The 21287-nt window shown below is 41.4% G+C and overlaps 1 protein-coding gene across 1 annotated transcript; it reads left to right on the top strand.

Annotated features, from left to right (window-relative positions):
* The first annotated feature begins 768 nt into the window (after nt 1–768).
* On the top strand, nt 769–20945 carry LOC307218683 (complement factor H-like). The gene is made up of 12 exons (XM_079981385.1): nt 769–944; nt 1961–2131; nt 3362–3550; nt 4563–4745; nt 5161–5373; nt 5627–5800; nt 6106–6306; nt 6855–7037; nt 13753–13926; nt 14232–14432; nt 14978–15160; nt 20386–20945. Exons 1-12 carry the CDS (start codon nt 881–883, stop codon nt 20403–20405), a joined length of 1956 nt encoding a protein of 651 aa, XP_079837511.1. The 5' UTR covers nt 769–880; the 3' UTR covers nt 20406–20945.
* Nucleotides 20946–21287: the final 342 nt, after the last annotated feature.

The raw sequence follows: 21287 nt of genomic DNA, 5'->3' as shown, positions 1-21287 counted from the left end.
TTCTGAGGGGTACGGCTCAGTCGCAGAGGCAGAGTCTCTCTGCCTCTGCCTCTGAGTCCGAGTCCCTCTCTGCAGAAAGTGTGCCTCAGTGGCTGTGTAAAATCACATGCAGTATGTGCAGGTGTGTGCATGTGACATGTGTGGCGGCAGGCACATGCAAACCTGAGGGCAAGGTGGTGCTCCTGCAGAGTACAACATTTTTAAATTCAGAAAATCAAATCTACCCTATCATTGCCATAATATTTTTAGGAGAACAGGAAGATTTTAATCCCAGTGTCTCCTAATGAACACCTTTTTGTATGGAGTAGTGGCTAAGGCACACATTCTTTCGCCAGCAATTTCTGCTGATATAATGCATTTTGCATGTTATTTTCACCAATTCATTTCCTGCATACTTTCCCTAAAAGATGCATTTTTGTATTCACTGTTTTATTGGAGAACCTCCTCACAAAATTGTGTGAGCTTTGAAGGACAACTGTGTTTTGGTTCTTGTGTTGTTTTGTGAAATGAGAATTGGATATATTTGGCTTTAAATGCAAAGTGAATTGAATTTATCCCTTACTAGGTTAATAGATGGCTAAAAGGGCTTGCCCCAAAGTTTTCAACACTTGCAAAAAGGACTCTTTCTTCTTTGGGCTCATTGTCAGGGCTATACCAAAGGCTGGGCCAGTGCTTCGACCACTGTTGCCAGAATTGCAACATAAAACCGACCCACCTTCTGCAAACATGCCTTGCTGGGTTAAAGAGTTCATGTTCCCCATTCCAGTAATTCTTCCTCTTCTCATGAACTCAGAGCCATGAACCACTGGTGAAACCAAAAGTGACTTTTGCAAGGTCAGTCATTAGAAAAATTAGAAGAAGGTGAGCAACAAGCATTGCTATGAAGAACTTGCTGGTTTATCTTCTTCCATTTCTTCTGCGGACATGCTGTACTTCCCAAAATGGTGAGTGATGGTGGAAAAGGGCAACCTTTGGCCAAGGTAAATGGTCACTGCAGTATTAATAATAGAAACATTTGCATTCAGCAGGTGTGGAAAGATGTAAGTTAATTCAGCACTGTTTTATGTATAAAGCTGCAATTTTTTTGGTCCATTTGTGTTGGCAGTTCTCCAAGGATTACCAGAGACATTTCACTAACACTGTAATAAGGTTTTGATATTAACTAATTAATGACAGAATATTTCCCCTTCACCCTACATGCACATAAATGTTAGAGTGTCTTTGCTCAGCTAATTGAAGAAGCAACGTTGTGTTGAAGTGACTGAAGAAGCAGATAGTAGCAGTGGAAGAGGAGGCTCTCTCAGGTGGGGGGGATTCAACTCTGTATCTGTGAAAATCAAGATGAAAGGGTGACCCAGGGCTACATAGATATATTTATAATTTTGTATCATTAATATGTTTTATTTTCTTTTTGTATTTAGTTGTTTTTATGCTATATTGTTTTCTATTATTCTCTTTAGTCCGGATTTTATGCTATGTTAGGTTGGAAACCTTTAATAAAATTGATTTTAAAACAAAATAAAAGATAGTGGTAGATTCTTTGAGGATTAGGATAGTGTTGGAATCAACTATGCTTAATGTAGCAATAATCTCCATACCTTTGTAATTACACATAACCCTTTAGGTGCTTTTTTTTGCTCAACTGGCTAAAGAAGCTGATATATTACTACATGGATCATTCCAGTTATGACCATCCTTTTCTGTATTTGATGCCTTGTAATTCCATTCACAAAATGACTGATAGAAATTAATGAATTACCATCCAAAAAATGTTAGGAAAAAGAATTTACTAAATTTAAAATATATCTTTGGAAAGTGTTGGTAATGTTGGCTTGTATTTGATTTACGAAATTTACTACAATTATTATTATTATTATTATTATTATTATTATTATTATTACTACTACTACTACTACTACTACTACTATTAAGTTGGCTTTGATGGTACATATGATTGCAGTGTGCGAAGAACCGCCTGACATTGATTTTGGGGAAATAAGAAGTGGTGAGAAGGCCGTTTACGTTGAAAGTGACAGAGTGCAATACAACTGCAACCCTGGATTTGCATTGGAAGGCTCCAAGTGGATAACATGCAGTGGACAAAAGTGGACACCACCACCAAAATGCTTGGGTAAGAGGCCATCTCCTCTTTGAATACTACAACCTTCAAATTAGACTGTGGATTGTCCAACAGGACCTTTGATAGCTTCTCTCCACACAAAGCTGTGTTTTCAGGCTGGAAACATGAACGCAGAGTGTGAGAATCTCATCTCCAGGAGACAAATGTGGTCTTTTCAGCCTCTCTAACCGAGCCTCGAAGGGACGCGGGAGGCGCTGTGGGTAAAACCTCAGTGCCTAGGACTTGCTGATCGTCAGGTCAGCGGTTCGAATCCCCGCGGCGGGGTGCGCTCCCGTTGCTCGGTCCCAGGGCCTGCCAACCTAGCAGTTCGAAAGCAACCCTGGGTGCAAGTAGATCAATAGGGACTGCTTACTAGCGGGAAAGTAAACGGCGTTTCCGTGTGCTGCGCTGGCTCGCCAGATGCAGCTTGTCACGCTGGCCACGTGACCCGGAAGTGTCCTTGGACAGCGCTGGCCCCTGGCCTCTTAAGTGAGATGGGCGCACAACCCTAGAGTCGGACACAACTGGCCCATACGGGCAGGGGTACCTTTACCTTTACTTTAACCGAGCCTCAGTATTTTCCCTAGATAATAGTCCCTCAGAAGCTGTGCCCCTCACCAGCCTGTTTTGCACCCTCCTTGAATGTTTTTGCTTTCCTGGATGAGGCTCCGCATGCCACGGTTGCTGCCAGCCCGAGATGGAAAAAGAGGAACATGCCTCTTTCCCCAGCTTGGGACGGCAGCAGCCATGGCTGTCCTCTCCTTTGCTCCTTTGCTCCTTTGCTCACTGAGAACCAGTGTGGTGTGGTGTAGTGTAGTGTAGTGTAGTGTAGTGTAGTGTAGTGTAGTGTAGTGGTTAAGAGCAGTGGGCTCGTAATCTGGTGAACCGGGTTCGATTCCCCGCTCCTCCACATGCAGCTGCTGGGTGACCTTGGGCTAGTCACACTTCTCTGAAGTCTCTCAGCCCCACTCACCTCACAGAGTGTTTGTTGTGGGGGAGGAAGGGAAAGGAGGTTGTGAGCCGCTTTGAGATTCCTTAGGGTAGTGATAAAGTGGGATATCAAATCCAAACTCTTCTTCTTCTTCTTCTCATCAAGATATGGCAACCCTCCCTGAAGACGATGACAAATGTGAGCCAATCCTTAGCGTAACAAAGAGGGCAAACGGAATAGGGCACATGAAGAAATGAGCACCAGTGATTATCGCTGACTTGTGTCCCCATTGCCACCTTTTTGTCTTTCAGCACCTTGTATTGTCACAAAACAACAACTAGAGGCCAAAAACCTGCTTCTGTCTGGGAACCGAGTACGGACACAACTGATTCAACATAATCATATGTTGCAGTTCCAGTGCAGGGAAGGGCATGTCCTCACGGTGCCTTTGGACAGGAAGTGTCTTGATGGGCAAATGGATTTGCCCTCGTGTATCTCTGGTAAAGACATTGTTCATCTTGAAAAATTGTTCAAAAGTTACTCAAATACCCAAAGGGTTTGGAGGCACCACACTTCCCATTTTGACTGGTTCCACAGGTTCCAAGACTGCCTTCCTCATTTGTTCACAAATTTTCAGCACCACTCCCCCTCCACAGAATTGATTGTATCCTGCTATAAGCACATGGAGACAAGGCTGTAGTGGTTGTTTTCAGTCCACTGCACTGTGGTTTGATTCGACCAGGACTGTTGCATCATAAATAGGCCTGCGTGTGCTGGGTATCCAGTTAGTATGAATGTATGGACCAAAGGCATGTCCATAGTGTTTTGTTATTATTATTTGTACCTCTTCCATATGACTGGGCTGCCCCAGACACTCTGGCGATGAGGATCAGTGTATCCAGTGCTATTTTTCTAGATAAAGAGGTGCTGGAACTCATCATGAATACCTCACTTTTTCTCTCATAAAGGCAGTGGAACCCACCTGAGAGATGCTGGAACACAGTTCTGGCCGGAAAAAAAGCTCTGAGTTGTCATGCTTAACACATGCTGTTAAATGTAGTTCATAACGTTTAAAGTTGTGTTAATTGTGTTATTGTTTCTTGTGAATTCCTTTGGAATCCTGGTTTGGGCCAAAAAAATTAGCCTTGATAAACCGTTTCCCAACATGCATGACCTACAGAATGGATTAATTTCCCCAACCACTTGTTGCTACATTTTCTGCCATGTCCCATGAAACATACTGGAAAAGAACTAGCATGCTTCAGATTCTGAGTGAATCACATAGTTGCAGTTATGAGATTAATGCCTTGGTAGTTCAGTCCACCAGTTCTTTAGTGCAGTCAAAGTCCCAACAGACCTTGGTAGCTAGCTGCCATGTTATTACACATGAGCCATAAGTGACTTTCCCCCTGCTATAAATATTCCAGGATAGTGAGAGCATTTCCTGTTCTTCACTCTTGGCCCTTGGTTGCTAAACTAAGTCATCATTCTCATTGCTTTATTGTTTACCAGAAAGAGGGGAAAACTGTAGCCGCCCACCTGCTATTGAGAATGGAGACATTATTACCTTATCAAAGAAGCAGTACAAGGCTGGCTCTTCAGTTCAGTTCAAATGCCAAAAATATTATGCTCTAGAAGGAGATAACAGAACTTTTTGTGATAATGGGACCTGGACAAAAGCACCTGTTTGCTTAGGTAAGAACAAAGGTAGTGCTTATATTATTTGCATGAGTGAGTTTAGAATATCATTTAAGGAAATTCATTGCTGTCGTTTGTTTGTATTGTCTGACTTCTGGTTTCATTAATATTACAGACAGCGTCTGTGACGTTTGAATCATATGGGGCGAATTCATGGTAAAGGATGTGAGATAAAGCATGGGAGATACCTAATTCATATCTTTCTTTGAATGCACTGCTTTTATGCAAGCCAGAAATGATGGTTATTCCATGTTAAAGGGGGTACCCCTCCTTTCCCTGACACTCCACCAGGCCACTCCACCAAGTCAACCATGGCAGCTGATGACTTTCCATGGGCTTGTCAGCCTGTAGGATGGCAGGTATATATATTGGGTGCCTTCATGAACAGAATTTATTTTCTTTCTCCTCACAGAACCCTGTACAATCTCTTTGGCTGAAATGGAAAACCGGAAGATAGAAATTAAAAGGAGGTTGGATGGAGACATATCTGAAAACATCTATGTACCACGTGGTGGTTCTGTTGAGTTCACCTGTAAAATGGGCTACATGGTTAAAACAAATCTTTCGCAATCTGTTTCTGTAATCCAGTGCAATGGAGATTCAATTGTGTATCCTGAATGCAAAGGTAACTCAAGTTAGAAATGGAAGGACAATGAGAGGTTGTTGTTCCTGTTTAAGTTTTAAATCATTGATAATCTTTCTTATCAATCATTTTATTGCTTTTTCTTTTTTTTCTTTTTTTTTGGTAAGCTGCTTTGAGATTTGTTGGTTTTTAACATATAATAATGAATGTTCATACCCATGTGCTGAATAATATCTAGCTTGATCTGTTGCTTGATCTGTTGCTGACCAAATGTCCTTCTTGCATTCCTTCATAGAAATTGTCTGCTCCCCACCACAAGTAGAAAATGGCAACTTTCAGCCTAATCAGATTCAGTATGAATATCAAGACACAATCGAAACACAGTGTGAGTCTGGCTATCAGCTTCAGAGCCGCCAAGCCACTTCCACGTGTACAGAGACGGGGTGGTCTCCTCCTCCAATATGTATTCGTAAGTAGCTTTCTCTTTGCAGTTTCAAAACATGAGCAGATAGCATTCAATGCATCCGAAAATATTAGAGTTCCCTGCACCATAACCCTGAGTGCTTGTCTGGGGACCACCTGCATCTGCTGCCACAGTCATCTATTTCTGTTTTCATAACCAGACCAAAGGAGGAAACCCAGATAATATTCAGACACTGATACACTTGAGCCAAATGTGCAGCCTCCATTAAACCAGCCAGCCAAGGAAAATAGCAAGTGGAACATCCTGATTTATTTATGTTTGGCTTAACCTTTTTCTCATCTTCTCCAAAGCAAAGAACTGTGACTATATTCGGATTGAGAATGGACAACTATCTGATTCCTACGAACACTGGAAAGACTACTATTTTCCAAGAAGGGTGGGACAAACAATTGACTATCGTTGCCGTGATGGTTTTCTACCAATAAATAAAGAAACATGGGGTAGAAGTTCATGTACCAAATTCGGCTGGAGTCCAGAACCAAAATGCTTCAGTAAGTTAACATTTTCCTTGCATTCTCAACTTTGATCAGAAATGGAAACGGCCATGTGCAAACACAAAATATGCCTATTCCGAAAGATGTGGAAGGAAAATGTGTAACATGGTTAGACAGTGAGTAATCAGAGTGGAAAACTTTAAAATTTAATATGAAAATGTATTCATATGGCACCAAAAATATAATAAGCTGAGTACCAGGTTGACCCATTTGGTAGTGGCGATTGTGTTCCATATGTGGGGGGGGGGGGCTGATGGAAAAGATTTCAGTGTGATCACCACCCCCTGATATCAGTGGAAGATCTTGGCATTTGGGCAAGTGGCTATGGATGTAGGGGTGGGTTGAATCATATTAATGTCTCATTCCTGTCACCTCAGAACAAGCACATTGTTAATTCCTTCTTTCAAATGCCTGCAAATTTTTAAAAGACAAAATCCTAAAAATCCATATATTCTCTAAGTATAAAAAGAAGAGTTATAATGGTATTTCAATCACCAAAATATGTGTCTATCAATGATGTAACATATCTACTTTTTTGCTTTTAGAAAAATGTGGTATTCCTAGACTGCTTGCACATGGTACATTCAATGCCCATACTTGGCAGAAGTTCATAGAAGGTGATGAAATTTCGTATTCTTGTGAGGTTGGATATGATCCTATAAATCAACAAGCTAAGGCCATGTGCACCAAAAATGGCTGGTCACCTACTCCACGTTGTAACGTAAAAAGTAAGTGTTATTTATGGAATCCAATTTGACAATATAGAACCTGAGAACCTGGAGCCTGCTCTGTCCTGCTGTGAACAACCAGTACATTATATTATTTTCTTGGACTTCTCACAGTTATAGGAAAGCTTAAGGGTGTGCATGTCTGCAAATCCCATGTTGATTTAATAATAATAATAATATATTATTATTTATACCCCGCCCATCTGGCTGGGCTTCCCCAGCCACTCTGGGCAGCTTCCAAAATAATATTAAAATACTGTAATACATCAAACATTAAAAGCTTCCCTAAACAGAAGTGCCTTCAGATGTCTTCTAAAAGTCTGGTAGTTGTTGTTCTCTTTGACATCTGGTGGGAGGGCGTTCCACAGGGAGGGTGCCACTACCGAGAAGGCCCTCTGCCTGGTTCCCTGTAACTTGGCTTCTTGCAGTGAGGGAACCGCCAGAAGGCCCTCGGTGCTGGACCTCAGTGTCCGGGTAGAACGATGGGGGTGGAGACGCTCCTTCAGATATACTGGACCGAGGCCGTTTAGGGCTTTAAAGGTCAGCACCAACACTTTGAATTGTGCTTGGAAGCGTACTGGGAGCCAATGTAGGTCTTTCAAGACTGGTGTTATATGGTCTCGGTGGCCGCTTCCAGTCACCAGTCTAGCTGCCGCATTCTGGATTAGTTGTAGTTCCCGGGTCACCTTCAAAGGTAACCCCACATAGAGCGCATTGCAGTAGTCCAAGCGGGAGATAACCAGAGCATGCACCACTCTGACGAGGCAGTCCGCAGGCATATAGGGTCTCAGCCTGTGTACCAGATGGAGCTGGTAAACATCTGTCCTGGACACGGATTTGACCTGTGCCTCCATGGACAGCTGTGAGTCCAAAATGACTTCCGGGTCAGCGCCATCAGGTAATGGCGGATTCCCCTTGATCTGGAGGGGACCGGCTCCGTGGGAATCGGGTCTGTACCGCTACGGCGGAGCGGTGACCCTACAGGAATCACAGGCGGTGAAGCCTGTGAACGTGGGACTCGGCGGGCACCTTTTGCGCCCCCCCAACTCACAAGGAAACCCTTTTACGGGCTTCGGAGCAGAGCGGGGCAAGCAGCGCGGTGCTGTGAGTCAATTGCTTCTTCCACAGAGCGAAGCCGCATGGCCATTGCTGGAGAGCGCTGACTTTTTCCTGGGACAATTGGATTATAAAAGTAACTACCAGTGAGTAGGGGAAATTGGACTTATTTATAAAGAAAGGGGGGGAGACTTAATTGGCTACCGAAGCGGGGAGGTCTAAACAGGAAGTCCGCCTTCCGCTTTGTAAATAGATCAAAGCAAAGAGACTTTTAAGCTAAAGCGCTGGAATTACGCTTGAAAAGGACTGTTTTGTAACTCTATAATTTTCTGAACCCCCTACCTGGGAAGCAGGGAAGGAAGGGGCTGTTTTTGGACTGTATAAACCTGCAAGAGAGAGGGAAAGAGCTTAAAATCCACCGCTCAAACCTGGCAACGGTCTGCCAGTGAAAAAGACTGTTGCTTTTTAGACTGCATGTTAGCTGTCATTAGAAGGATTTTTGAGACAGCAAGAGAGATACATTGTGATCAGCTTTAATACTTTGTTTGCTAAAGGGAGAAAAAGCAACTGGAAGGTAACAAAAATTGGAACTGTTTCATTTTCTCGGTTGGAGTCTTTTAAAAAAAAGGGAAAATTACTTCTTTTCTGGACTATTGCAACTGTTTCCACCTAGAGGGACCCTTAGAAATTGCTACAAGGGGAATTTTCCACTGGTAAACAGGAATTGCTTATCTGAGACTGACCTTGGCTCTTCTGCTGTTTTATTGTTATGGCAGATGGGAAAGAGAAAGTAGACTTGTCATCTTTAGACAGAACAACAAGGTCTGGGAAGACCTTGGGGCAGCGAAGGCAATCAACTGCTGGCCTTCCTATTGTATCTGGGACTGTATCAACACAATCTAAGTCCAGTGGAATGTCTTCAGAAGATGCTCTAGCGAATGCATTGGCTAAGATTAATGAAACTTTGTTACAACTCAGTATGAGGGTCGAAGAGACCAATAAGAGGGTTGAGGAGACAAAGAAGAAGGTTGATACTGCAAATTAAAAAATTGACTTAAATACAGAAACATTAGATAGTCTGGGGCAAAAGGTCAACAGTAACACAGAATCTATTCAGAAATTGTTGCAGGAATCAACCTTGACCCAGGAAAAAACTGCTACTGTGGAATTTAAGGTAGCGCAACTGGAAACAGAGAAGGTTCCAGACCTACAGAAACAAATTGAAGACCATAAGCTGACGTTGAAAAACAGACGAACCTAAGGATTAGAGCTGTACCTGAATTGGAGAAGGGCACCCTGACAGATTTCTTGACACAAGAATTTGCAGAGTTTTGGAAGTCAGAATTGAAACAAGAAGACTTTAAAATCGTGAGGGCTTTCAGACTAGGAAAAGGAGGAAAGAAGATCAAAATAAGGGATTGTTTGATTACCCTCCAATCTAAAGAAGAAAGAGACAAAATTTTGGGTTTGCATTTCCAGAACCCTTTGATAATTCTTCAATCAAGAGTGGAAATTTTCAAAGATATACCAAAACACCTTTTGGATCTTAGATCCAGTTTTGGAGACTTGGTTGCCCTGCTGAGAAAGAACAAAATTATTTTCAGGTGGGAATTCCCCCAAGGCCTATCTTTTAGCTACAAAGGAAGAAAGATAAAAATAAGATCAGTGGAGGAGAAGGATAAGTTTTTGGGAAATCACGAAGAAGACCTGCAGAAAGGACTTGGAAAAGAGCCAGCAGCATTGGACAAGAGTTCACCAAAAAAAGGGAAACCAACGCCAACGACTGATACAGACGAACTACTGGGTACAGTTGGAGGAAAAGCAAAGTAAGTAAGTATATCATGACACTGCAAGCATTAAGTTGGAATGTTAATGGACTGAATTCCCCGGAAAAGAGGGGGAGAGTATTTCATATCTTTAAAAAAGAACATTTGGACCTGATTTGCTTACAAGAAACACATGTGACAAGGCTACATCGGAAAATTCTGAGTAATAAAAGATTAGGAGAGGAATTTATTTCATCAGATAAAGTTAAGAAAAGAGGAGTAGTACTTTATGCAAAGGAAAGCCTGTCACCGAAATTTTTATTTAAAGATGATCAAGGAAGATTTGTTGCAACTGAAATCCAATTACAAGGAGAGAAGTTTTTGATAGTAGGTATCTATGCACCGAATGAGGGGAAATCAGAATTTTTCAAGAAATTGCATGAAATTTTAATGGACTATTTAGACTACAATATTATCTTGATGGGAGATATGAATGGAGTGGTGTCTACAAATATGGATAAAGCCCAAAGACAGGTGGTGACAAAAGATGGCAGATTACCAAAGACGTTTTTTGAAATCGCTGACAATATGGACCTTGTTGACATTTGGAGAACTAAGAACCCCTTGGGAAGAGAAGGAACTTTCTTCTCTGAAGCCAAAATGACATGGACAAGAATTGACCGAATTTGGGTAACTAGGGGACTGGCCCCAAAGATAAAAAAAAAAGCGGAAATCTGCCCTAAAACTTGCTCCGACCATAATGCCGTGAAGATGGAAAAGATATTAACACCAATTGGTTCCTTTAGATGGAGGATGAATGACTCTCTGTTTAGGAATGAGGAAATGACTAAAAAGGCCCCAAAACACTTGAGAGACTATTTTGAGATAAATATGAATACCACTACTGAAAAAAAGAGTAATTTGGGATGCAAGTAAAGCAGTTATGAGAGGGTTTTTGATACAACAAAATGCAATTAAGAAGAGAGCCCAAAATGAAAAAAAGGAAAAAAAAATGGAGAAAATAAAGGAAGGAGAAAAGAGACTGAGGGTAAAACCGAAATCACAGGAGATCCTGAGAGAGATAAAGCTACATCAAGTACAATTTATGAAATTGATGAATCAGGAAATAGAATGGAAGATTAAACAGATGAGACAAAAGACATTTGAATCGGCTAATAAATGCGGGAAACTGCTGGCTTGGCAAATGAAAAAAAGACAAAAACTTAACACTATCACTAATTTGGTAGTGGAGGGAAAGAACATACAGAATCCTGTGGAGATTAGGAAGTGTTTTCAGAAGTATTTTAAACAGCTATATACACAGGAGAGCCAGAAAGAAATGGACATTGACCGATTTTTGAAAATAAATGGATTACAAAAAATCTCTCAAGAGAATAAATTAATGCTAAATTATAAAATAACAGACCAAGAGGTGGAAGGAACCATTCAGAATATGAAATTGGGCAAATCTCCAGGGCCGGATGGCTTGACTGCAAGATATTATAGATCTTTGAAAGAATGGTTAGTACAGCCTTTGAAGGAAGTCTGTAATGAAATACTGGAGGGAGAAAAGGCACCAGAGTCGTGGAAAGAAGCCTACATCACACTTATACCGAAAACAGAATCAGAGAAGACACAGCTTAAGAACTACCATCCCATATCTTTACTCAATGTGGATTACAAAATTTTCGCTGAAATTATGGCTAAAAGATTTAAAAAGGTATTGGTAGAAGAAATTCATAAAGATCAAGCGGGCTTTCTCCCGGGGAGAAATTTGTTAGACACCACAAGGAATATAATTAATATTTTAGAAAAATTACAAGTGAATATTAACACTAAAGCAGTTTTGATATTTGTGGACGCGGAGAAAGCCTTTGATAATATTTCTTGGAGTTTCATGAAGAAAAATTTACAAGGAATGGGGGTAGGCCAAGGTTTTGAAAATGGTATAGGTGCAATTTATTCAGAACAAAAAGCTAAGTTAATTGTGAATAATGTAGTTACAGAAGAGTTTAAGATTGAGAAAGGAACATGACAGGGTTGCCCAATCTCTCCATTGCTTTTTATATCGGTCCTGGAGGTTCTGCTTAATATGATTAGAAAGGACCAATTGGTTAAAGGTATACAACTCAGAGCTAAACAGTATAAATTGAAAGCTTTTTGCTGATGATTTAGTTTTGACATTACAGGAGCCAGAATCCAGTACTAAAAGAGTATTGCAATTAATTCAAGAATTTGGTCATGTTGCGGGATTTAAGTTGAACAAGCTGAAAACTAAGGTGTTAGGAAAAATTTAACAGTGATTGAGAAAGAGAGGTTTCAGAAGGAGACAGGATTAACATTGGTTAAGAAAGTGAAATACCTGGGGGTCAATATGACTGCTAAGAATGTGAATTTAGTTAAAGATAATTATGAAAAATGTTGGATGGAAGTGAAAAAGGATTTAGAAATATGGTCAAAATTGAAGTTATCATTGCTGTGATAAAGATGAATGTATTGCCTAGGATGCTGTTTTTGTTTCAAACATTGCAAATTCTGGACAAGATGGACTGTTTCAAGAAATGGCAGAGAGATATTTCTAGATTTGTCTGGCAGGGCAAGAAACCTCGAATAAAATTTAAGATTTTAACTGATGCTAAAGAAAGAGGTGGATTTGCCCTGCCAGATTTTAAACTTTATTATGAATCAGCAGCATTTTGCTGGCTGAAAGAATGGCTGCTTCTTGAAAACACGGACATTTTGGATCTAGAAGGTTTTAATAATGTTTTTGGATGGCATGCATACTTGTGGTATGACAAGGTCAAAGCACATAAAGCGTTTAAAAACCATATTGTCAGGAAAGCACTGTTTAATGTCTGGATGAGACATAACGACTTGCTTGAAAGTAAAACGCCAAGATGGCTGTCACCAATGGAGGCTAAGGCTCTGAAAAAACTCAATATGGAGGCAAATTGGCCGAAATATTGGGAAATTTTGGAACAAGAAGGAGATAGATTAAAACTGCAGAGCTTTGACAGACTAAAAAATAAAGTACGAGATTGGCTTCATTATTATCAAATAAGGGAGGTTTATAACTTGGACAAGAAAATTGGCTTTCAGGTGGAAAAATCAAAATTGGAAACAGAATAGTTAGATCCTAAAACTAAGAATTTATCAAGAATGTATAACTTGCTGTTGAAATGGAATACACAAGATGAAATGGTTAAATCTGTTATGATTAAATGGGCACAAGATGTTGGACATAACATTATGATGGCTGACTGGGAAAAGTTATGGACCACAGGTATGAAGTTTATGGCATGTAATGCCTTAAGAGAGAATATAATGAAAATGATTTACAGGTGGAACTTAACACCAGTCAAGCTTGCAAAAATTTATCATTTGCCCGATAATATATGTTGGAAATGTAAAGAGATTGAGGGCACATTCTTTCACCTTTGGTGGACATGCCCAAAGATTAAGACCTTCTGGGAGATGATCTATAATGAAATGAAAAAGGTATTTAAATATACCTTCCAGAAGAAATCAGAGGCCTTTCTCTTGGGCATGGTCGGCCAATTGGTGCGAAAGGAGGATAGAACTTTTTTTTATGTACGCCACAACAGCAGCAAGAATACTTATTGCAAAGTACTGGAAATCACAAGATCTACCCACCCAGGAAGAATGGCAGACGAAGGTGATGGAATATATGGAACTGGCTGAGATGACTGGCAGAATCCGGGACCAAGGAGAAGAGTCGGTGGGAGAAGATTGGAAAAAATTTAAAGCTTATCTTCAAAAATATTGTAAAATTAAGGATTGTTAGAAAGATGTTGGAAAAATAAAATTATGTGGCTTTGGCAGAAATGACAAATTTGTTGCTGACCAAATGTCCTTCTTGCATTCCTTCATAGAAATTGTCTGCTCCCCACCACAAGTAGAAAATGGCAACTTTCAGCCTAATCAGATTCAGTATGAATATCAAGAAACAATCGAAACACAATGTGAGTCTGGCTATCAGCTTCAGAGCCGCCAAGCCACTTCCACGTGTACAGAGATGGGGTGGTCTCCTCCTCCGATATGTATTCGTAAGTAGCTTTCTCTTTGCAATTTCAAAACATGAGCAGATAGCATTCAATGCATCCGAAAATATTAGAGTTCCCTGCACCATAACCCTGAGTGCTTGTCTGGGGACCACCTGCATCTGCTGCCACAGTCATCTATTTCTGTTTTCATAACCAGACCAAAGAAGGAAACCCAGATAATATTTAGACACTGATACCCTTGAGCAAAATGTGCAACCTCCATTAAACCAGCCAGCCAAGGAAAATAGCAAGTGGAACATCCTGATTTATTTATGTTTGGCTTAACCTTTTTCTCATCTTCTCCAAAGGAAAGAACTGTGACTATATTCGGATTGAGAATGGACAACTATCTGATACCTATGAAAACTGGAAAGACTACTATTTTCCAAGAAGGGTGGGACAATCAGTTGACTATCGTTGCCGTTATGGTTTTCTACCAAAAAATAAAGAAACATGGGGTAGAAGTTCATGCACCAAATTCGGCTGGAGTCCAGAACCAAAATGCTTCAGTAAGTTAACATTTTCCTTGCATTCTCAACTTTGATCAGAAATGGAAACGGCCATGTGCAAACACAAAATATGCCTATTCCGAAAGATGTGGAAGGAAAATGTGTAACATGGTTAGACAGTGAGTAATCAGAGTGGAAAACTTTAAAATTTAATATGAAAATGTCTTCATATGGCACCAAAAATATAATAAGCTGAGTACCAGGTTGACCCATTTGGTAGTGGCGATTGTGTTCTATATGTGGGGGGGGGGGGCTGATGGAAAAGATTTCTGTGTGACCACCCCCTGATATCAGTGGAAGATCTTGGCATTTGGGCAGGTGGCTATGGATGTAGGGGTGGGTTGAATCATATTAATGTCTCATTCCTGTCACCTCAGAACAAGCACATTGTTAATTCCTTCTTTCAAATGCCTGCAAATTTTTAAAAGACAAAATCCTAAAAATCCATATATTCTCTAAGTATAAAAAGAAGAGTTATAATGGTATTTCAATCACCAAAATATGTGTCTATCAATGATGTAACATATCTACTTTTTTGCTTTTAGAAAAATGTGATATTCCTATACTGCTTGCACATGGTACATTCAATGCCCATACTTGGCAGAAGTTCATAGAAGGTGATGAAATTTCGTATTCTTGTGAGGTTGGATATGATCCTATAAATCAACAAGCTAAGGCCATGTGCACCAAAAATGGCTGGTCACCTACTCCACGTTGTAACGTAAAAAGTAAGTGTTATTTATGGAATCCAATTTGACAATATAGAACCTGAGAACCTGGAGCCTGCTCTGTCCTGCTGTGAACAACCAGTACATTATATTATTTTCTTGGACTTCTCACAGTTATAGGAAAGCTTAAGGGTGTGCATGTCTGCAAATCCCATGTTGATTTAATAATAATAATAATATATTATTATTTATACCCCGCCCATCTGGCTGGGCTTCCCCAGCCACTCTGGGCGGCTTCCAAAATAATATTAAAATACTGTAATATATCAAACATTAAAAGCTTCCCTAAACAGGGGTGCCTTCAGATGTCTTCTAAAAGTCTGGTAGTTGTTGTTCTCTTTGACATCTGGTGGGAGGGCGTTACACAGGGAGGGTGCCACTACCGACGAGGCCCTCTGCCTGGTTCCCTGTAACTTGGCTTCTTGCAGTGAGGGAACCGCCAGAAGGCCCTCGGTGCTGGACCTCAGTGTCCGGGTAGAACAATGGGGGTGGAGACGCTCCTTCAGATATACTGGACCGAGGCTGTTTAGGGCTTTAAAGGTCAGCACCAACACTTTGAATTGTGCTCGGAAACGTACTGGGAGCCAATGTAGGTCTTTCAAGGCCGGTGTTATATGGTCTCGGTGCTGCTCCCAGTCACCAGTCTGGCTGCCGTGTTCTGGATTAGTTGTAGTTTCGGGGTCACCTTCAAAGGTAGCCCCACGTAGAGCGCATTGCAGTAGTCCAAGCGGGAGATAACCAGAGCATGCCCCACTCTGGCGAGGCAGTCCGCAGGCAGATAGGGTCTCAGCCTACGTACCAGATGGAGCTGGTAAACAGCTGACCTGGACACGGATTTGACCTGTGCCTCCATGGACAGCTGTGAGTCCAAAATGACTCCCAGGCTGCACACCTGGTCCTTCAGGGGCACAGTTACCCCATTCAGGACCAGGGAATCCTCCACACCTGCCTGCCTCCTGTCCCCCCAAAACAGTACTACTGTCTTGCCAGGATTCAACCTCAATCTGTTAGCCGCCATCCATCCTCCAACTGCCTCCAGACACTCACACAGGACCTTCACCGCCTTCACTGGTTCTGATTTAAAAGAGAGGTACAGCTGGGTATCATCCACATACTGATGAACACCCAGCCCAAACCCCCTGATGATCTCTCCCAGTGGCTGCATGTAGATGTTAAAAAACATGAGGGAGACGACGGAACCCTGAGATACACCACAAGTGAGAGCCCAGGGGTCTGAACACTCATCCCCCACCACCACTTTCTGAACACGGCCCAGGAGGAAGGAGTGGAACCACTGTATGACAGTGCCCCCAGCTCCCAGCCCCTCAAGACGGTCCAGAAGGATGTTATGGTCGATGGTATCAAACGCGCTGAGAGATCCAGCAGAACTAGGAAACAGCTCTCACCTTTGTCCATAGCCCACTGGAGATCATCAACCAGTGTGACCAAGGCAGTTTCAGTCCCATAATGTGGCCTGAATCCCGACTGGAAGGGATCCAAATGGTCCGCTTCTTCCAGGCATGCCTGGAGTTGTTCAGCAACCACTCACCCAATCACCTTGCCCAAGAATGGAAGATTTGAGACTGGGCAATAGTTGGCCATCGTGGCCGCATCTAAAGCTGGTTTTTTATGAAGCGGTTTAATAACCGCCTCTTTCAGCGGGTCTGGGAAGGCTTCCTCACGGAGGGAAGCATTCACCACCCCACGAAGCCCATCTCCCAGCCCATCCTGGCTAGCTTTTATAAGCCAGGATGGGCAAGGATCAAGGAGACAGGTGGTTGGTTTCACTGTTAAAAGTTATAGGAAAGCTTAAGGATGTGCATGTATGCAAATTCCATGATGATTTGCAAGGAGTGGCAGAGGAATAGAGCTCTTTGTAGCACCCACCATGTCCTTTCAACAGGACGTCACAATCATTAACACTCTGTGTAAGCGCAACATGTGAAGTGGAAAGAACTAAACTTGGGAACAATTGCAGCTCTTCAGAACCTCCTCCTCCTCCTGGCCCATCCCTGTTGCTGCTACCGCCAGCCCAAAGAAGGAAGATATGGAAAAGCATTGTTGGTTGACTTTTGTCCTGGGCCCGCTCCGGAGTAAAATGCCAGTCACTGTGGCCCTCCCTAACAGCACTGTCCTAGTCGATGGCAGCAGCAACCAAAATGATAAGCAAGAAGGAAAGTTACGCAGAACTGAGTTTAATTCTGAGTCAGCTCTAGTGTAGCACCCTGCTTGTGGTTAACGCTTAGCTGGAATGAAATATTCAACGCAGCAATAGAGAAATTAAAATAGTAATTTATTTGTCAGACAAATAAATATGAGGCACAGTGGTATATGGTTACCAAGCTCTGGCCTGGCCTCTTGCCATTCTGGCCAGCACTTATATTTCCTTAATCCAGCCCCCTTGCTCCTCCTGTGGCTGCCTCTGTCCAATCAGCCTGGTTGAAATTCCTATTGGCTGTTTGCTAGAGCCAATCACAAAAGATACACCCATTTCCTTCTTGCCCTTTTATGGAAATCAAAAAGCTATATATTCTTCTATCTATAAATGACAAATAAGTAGTAATATATCTTACATGTGTCTCAACAAGGAATCTTAATTACCAGCTCACCTCTTGCCCTCCTTGCCCTATTGCCTTCCAAAACAGATAATTAATCTTGAATTTTTATCTTATGCATATGTCAAAGATTGAGTTCACATCAACATTGAGATCTCCTTCATTTGAAGGTTTCTAAACAAAAGGCCTGACAACCATATATCAGGAGCGCTCGATTGGCGTCTTCTGTCTGGCAAGGGGCTTGGCTGGTGCCTGACTTAATTTCAGGATAGTTACAACTCTTACAACTATATGAAATAAGAATCTAGCATTTCTTAAATCCTTTGCATAATTATATTTAAACTAATATATTTAATACATAAACAACCTTTTAAAAGGAAAAGAAATCTTAAAAGGATCTTAGTTTAAGAAAGAAACAGCTTTAGAAAAAGTCTTCCCAGAAAATGTTCTCTTTCTGCCAGCTAGATGCTTTTTCACTGCTCTTGACCTTTTTTACCTTAGGAAGAAGATATGGCTCATTTTACTATTTATCCACTCTTAATTTGTAGGGTCAGTGTAACCTTGGCTGTCAGCCTGTAATTCCCTTTTTACGACTTTGAGAATTGTTTTCTGCTATAAATCAGGGGGGCCCCTTGTCTAGGAGTAAAAATATCTTGCCAAGGTTTTTAGGCAACTGGTCTTCTAAGACTGGTCTTTTAAGATACAGGCCCTGATTAAACATATAAGCTTTAATAAAAATGCAGGCTTATGATTAGATGCCTCACTAGGAACTGCCTTCCAAGTCTCACCTCCCGGTCACCATCGTTAGTTACATACACTCCAACATTCCAGGAGGGAAAAGTGGGACACCCACACACATGCCATCCTCCCTGCCCCATATCTGTGCTCCTCCACACCCCTAGTCACCCAAACTTGGCACTCTCTACCTACCCCATCACTATACTTCTTGGTGCACCCACCACCCCAGTCTTGGTATTCCTTCACCCACCCACCCTCCCCTGTCCTATCTTCTGCCTCTTTCTCCTCTGGTACCACAGACGTACTTCCTGAAGCCACCTTCCGCAAGTGCTGCGATGGAAGGAAGAAGTAAAACAGTGACACGTGGGGGCAAGATAGGCTTTGCTTCTGGTTTTGGTTTTTGGGGGGTCTTGCATTCCGGTGTGAGCCAATTGACTCAAGCCACAGTGTGGGACCCCAAAAAACGCCCGCCTTTTGGTCCCAGCCAAAAGCATGGGAGCAAAATGGGATGTGTGGGATTGGGATTGGAAGCCAGAAAGGCTTCTATCATTCCAGGATATTCTGCTTAAAAGATACAGCTGGGCAGTATGCATTCATGGTCTCATGGTTTCCATCCCAAAGATTTACAGTGATGAAGGAGTGATGAAGTTTGCCACTTCTTTGAAAGCTGAGCTGAGGAACAATGCCCACCGTAGCTTTCATCCTCCAAAACGCTATTAGGTGTGCTGAGGTAGCAGTTTGAATGTCAGGGTGAAAGGGGAGCTTGCAGAGAATGGTAGAGCTTGTGGCCATTTTCTGCTCTTGGAGGAAGTAGCAGGAGGTCTAGGAGACCCGAAGATCAGAGGACATACATATTATATTTGGCTCCCACAGAATTAAGCAGGTACACATTGTAGATAGCTCTTGTCAAGTGTTGCAGTTAGTTTAAAACTATTTACTGGACAACTTGATCTATGTTGACTTTAGGTCACAAACTAAAGGATAAACTATGTGAGGGGAGGGGAGAATAGGTGCCAGCCAACCAATCCTCTCCCCATCCAACTGGCCTCCTTTGCCCCTAGCAATTCTTATATTTAGTATCTTTGTGCTGGGATAACCCTTGAAATCTGAGGCTGATTTGTAGAAGAAGAAGAAGAAGAAGTAGATTCCTTCCAAGGACCTCTACTATTAGAAAAGAGCTTCAAATTGATGACCGGAAATGTGTATAGCGTTGTCTGGATAAATGGAAATAAAAAGGGACAACAGGTAAATTAGCTGATTTCCCAACTATGTGTTGCCTCCATCATGGGCTGAGCAAATGTCAGCTACTTGGTGCCCACCTCCGTTACCTCAGAGGTTTTCAGTGGACTCTGCTGCCTGGTAAGCATAGACCAAAAGACCTTAGCTGATAGGAAAAATGGAAAGGTAGGGAGGGTAATTGTTTTGATGGGCATAGGATGGATTTAAAGCAGACTGGGAAAAGGAAGTTGGATGGTTAGGCCTGGTTCAAATATGTCTACCCAAAAAGAAGTAGAATGGTGTCCTTCTCAATGACACCAGAGTGCAAATACCTTACAAGGCAATCCTAAGCAGTTGTGGGGAGTTAAGCTGTGCATAATTTTGCCAGCATATCCGGCAAGGGTAGGAAGCTGGTGCTATGCTTGCATGTTTATTTTTCTCTTGCTGACAATTTTATAATTCTGTCCCTTACCTCTGAAAGAAATGGGAATCTCAAATTTGAGACTGGTATATTTAAGGCAGCAGATCCAGGGAACTATCAGGGGATTGAGGAGGCAGCTGGATCCAGTGGATTCAAGACTATTCTGTTGCCGATTAAGATGCATCTACACAAATCATAGTTAATACAAAACATAGTTAAAATGCAATACATGCTTAACACAAAAATCTATGCATGTTACCTTATATGTTCATTGTTTGTTTCATATTTAACAGAAACAGAACAAATGGAATGAAGCGGATGGCCAACATTTTTATCCAGCATTATGATCTTCAAAAGTCATCCATCACTTATCCTTAATACTTAATGTTACCAAATCATACTGGCTCCCCCCAAATATATATATATATATATATCCCAGAAAAGATCATAGATCTAAAATTGGGAACTTACTTAATTGAAGCAACACCTGCAATTTTATCACTGGTAGGGATATCAAATGGTCTGATCCACTTTGATAAAATACAGTTTATAATATGAAAAGTTTAAAATATAACAAAGGGCAAATATACCCAAAGAAGCATTAGTGCAAAATATTTGCACACACATTTCTTGCTGTAGACGTTTGAACTACTAGCGAGGAGTGCAGCCTAAATAATGGACTCTTGCATAATTGCAACAAAGCTCTTTTTTAAACTACAGCGATTTTCTGTTCCTTAAAAAAAAAAAAAACATGCACCAGAAAAATGTTTTTTTTAATCATTATATAATTAAAAATAACTTGCAAAAAAGTTTAATGTTTTGATTATATTAATAAAGATGTTGATACGATTTATATTGATATTTTGGATTTGTTCATACAATGTTCTGACTATGGGCATATTAACACCATCAAAATTCTTACCATCAATACCTGTGGTTTCCCTTTTGTGGTTTTCAACAAAGCCATGTGTCATAATGTCTATCATCACTGATCAAATGTGGACAACTATCTCTCCTCTGGTCTGTCTTATTATTTCTTACTGGTGTCTTTGGGGTGCCCTACTGCTGGAGTATACACAAATAAAAAGGGTCGTGCTTTGTTTTTATAGGTCACAGTAGAAACTCCTCATTGAATCATTCAGGTGCTGTCTTGTATACATATGGCACTACCAAATGTACTATCAATTCTGACCAT

Source organism: Podarcis cretensis (genome assembly GCF_951804945.1).
Source record: "Podarcis cretensis genome assembly, chromosome: 6".
Taxonomy (NCBI): Eukaryota; Metazoa; Chordata; class Lepidosauria; order Squamata; family Lacertidae; genus Podarcis; species Podarcis cretensis.
Note: the sequence above shows the minus strand (reverse complement) of the source record. Positions and strands in the feature narration are given on the sequence as shown.

Coding starts and splice junctions, on each gene's coding strand:
- LOC307218683 (XM_079981385.1), top strand. CDS start 881: ATGAAGAACTTGCTGGTTTATCTTCTTCCATTTCTTCTGCGGACATGC. Junction 3,551..4,562: donor TTTGCCCTCGTGTATCTCTG/GTAAAGACATTG, acceptor ATTGTTTACCAG/AAAGAGGGGAAAACTGTAGC. Junction 4,746..5,160: donor AAAAGCACCTGTTTGCTTAG/GTAAGAACAAAG, acceptor TTCTCCTCACAG/AACCCTGTACAATCTCTTTG.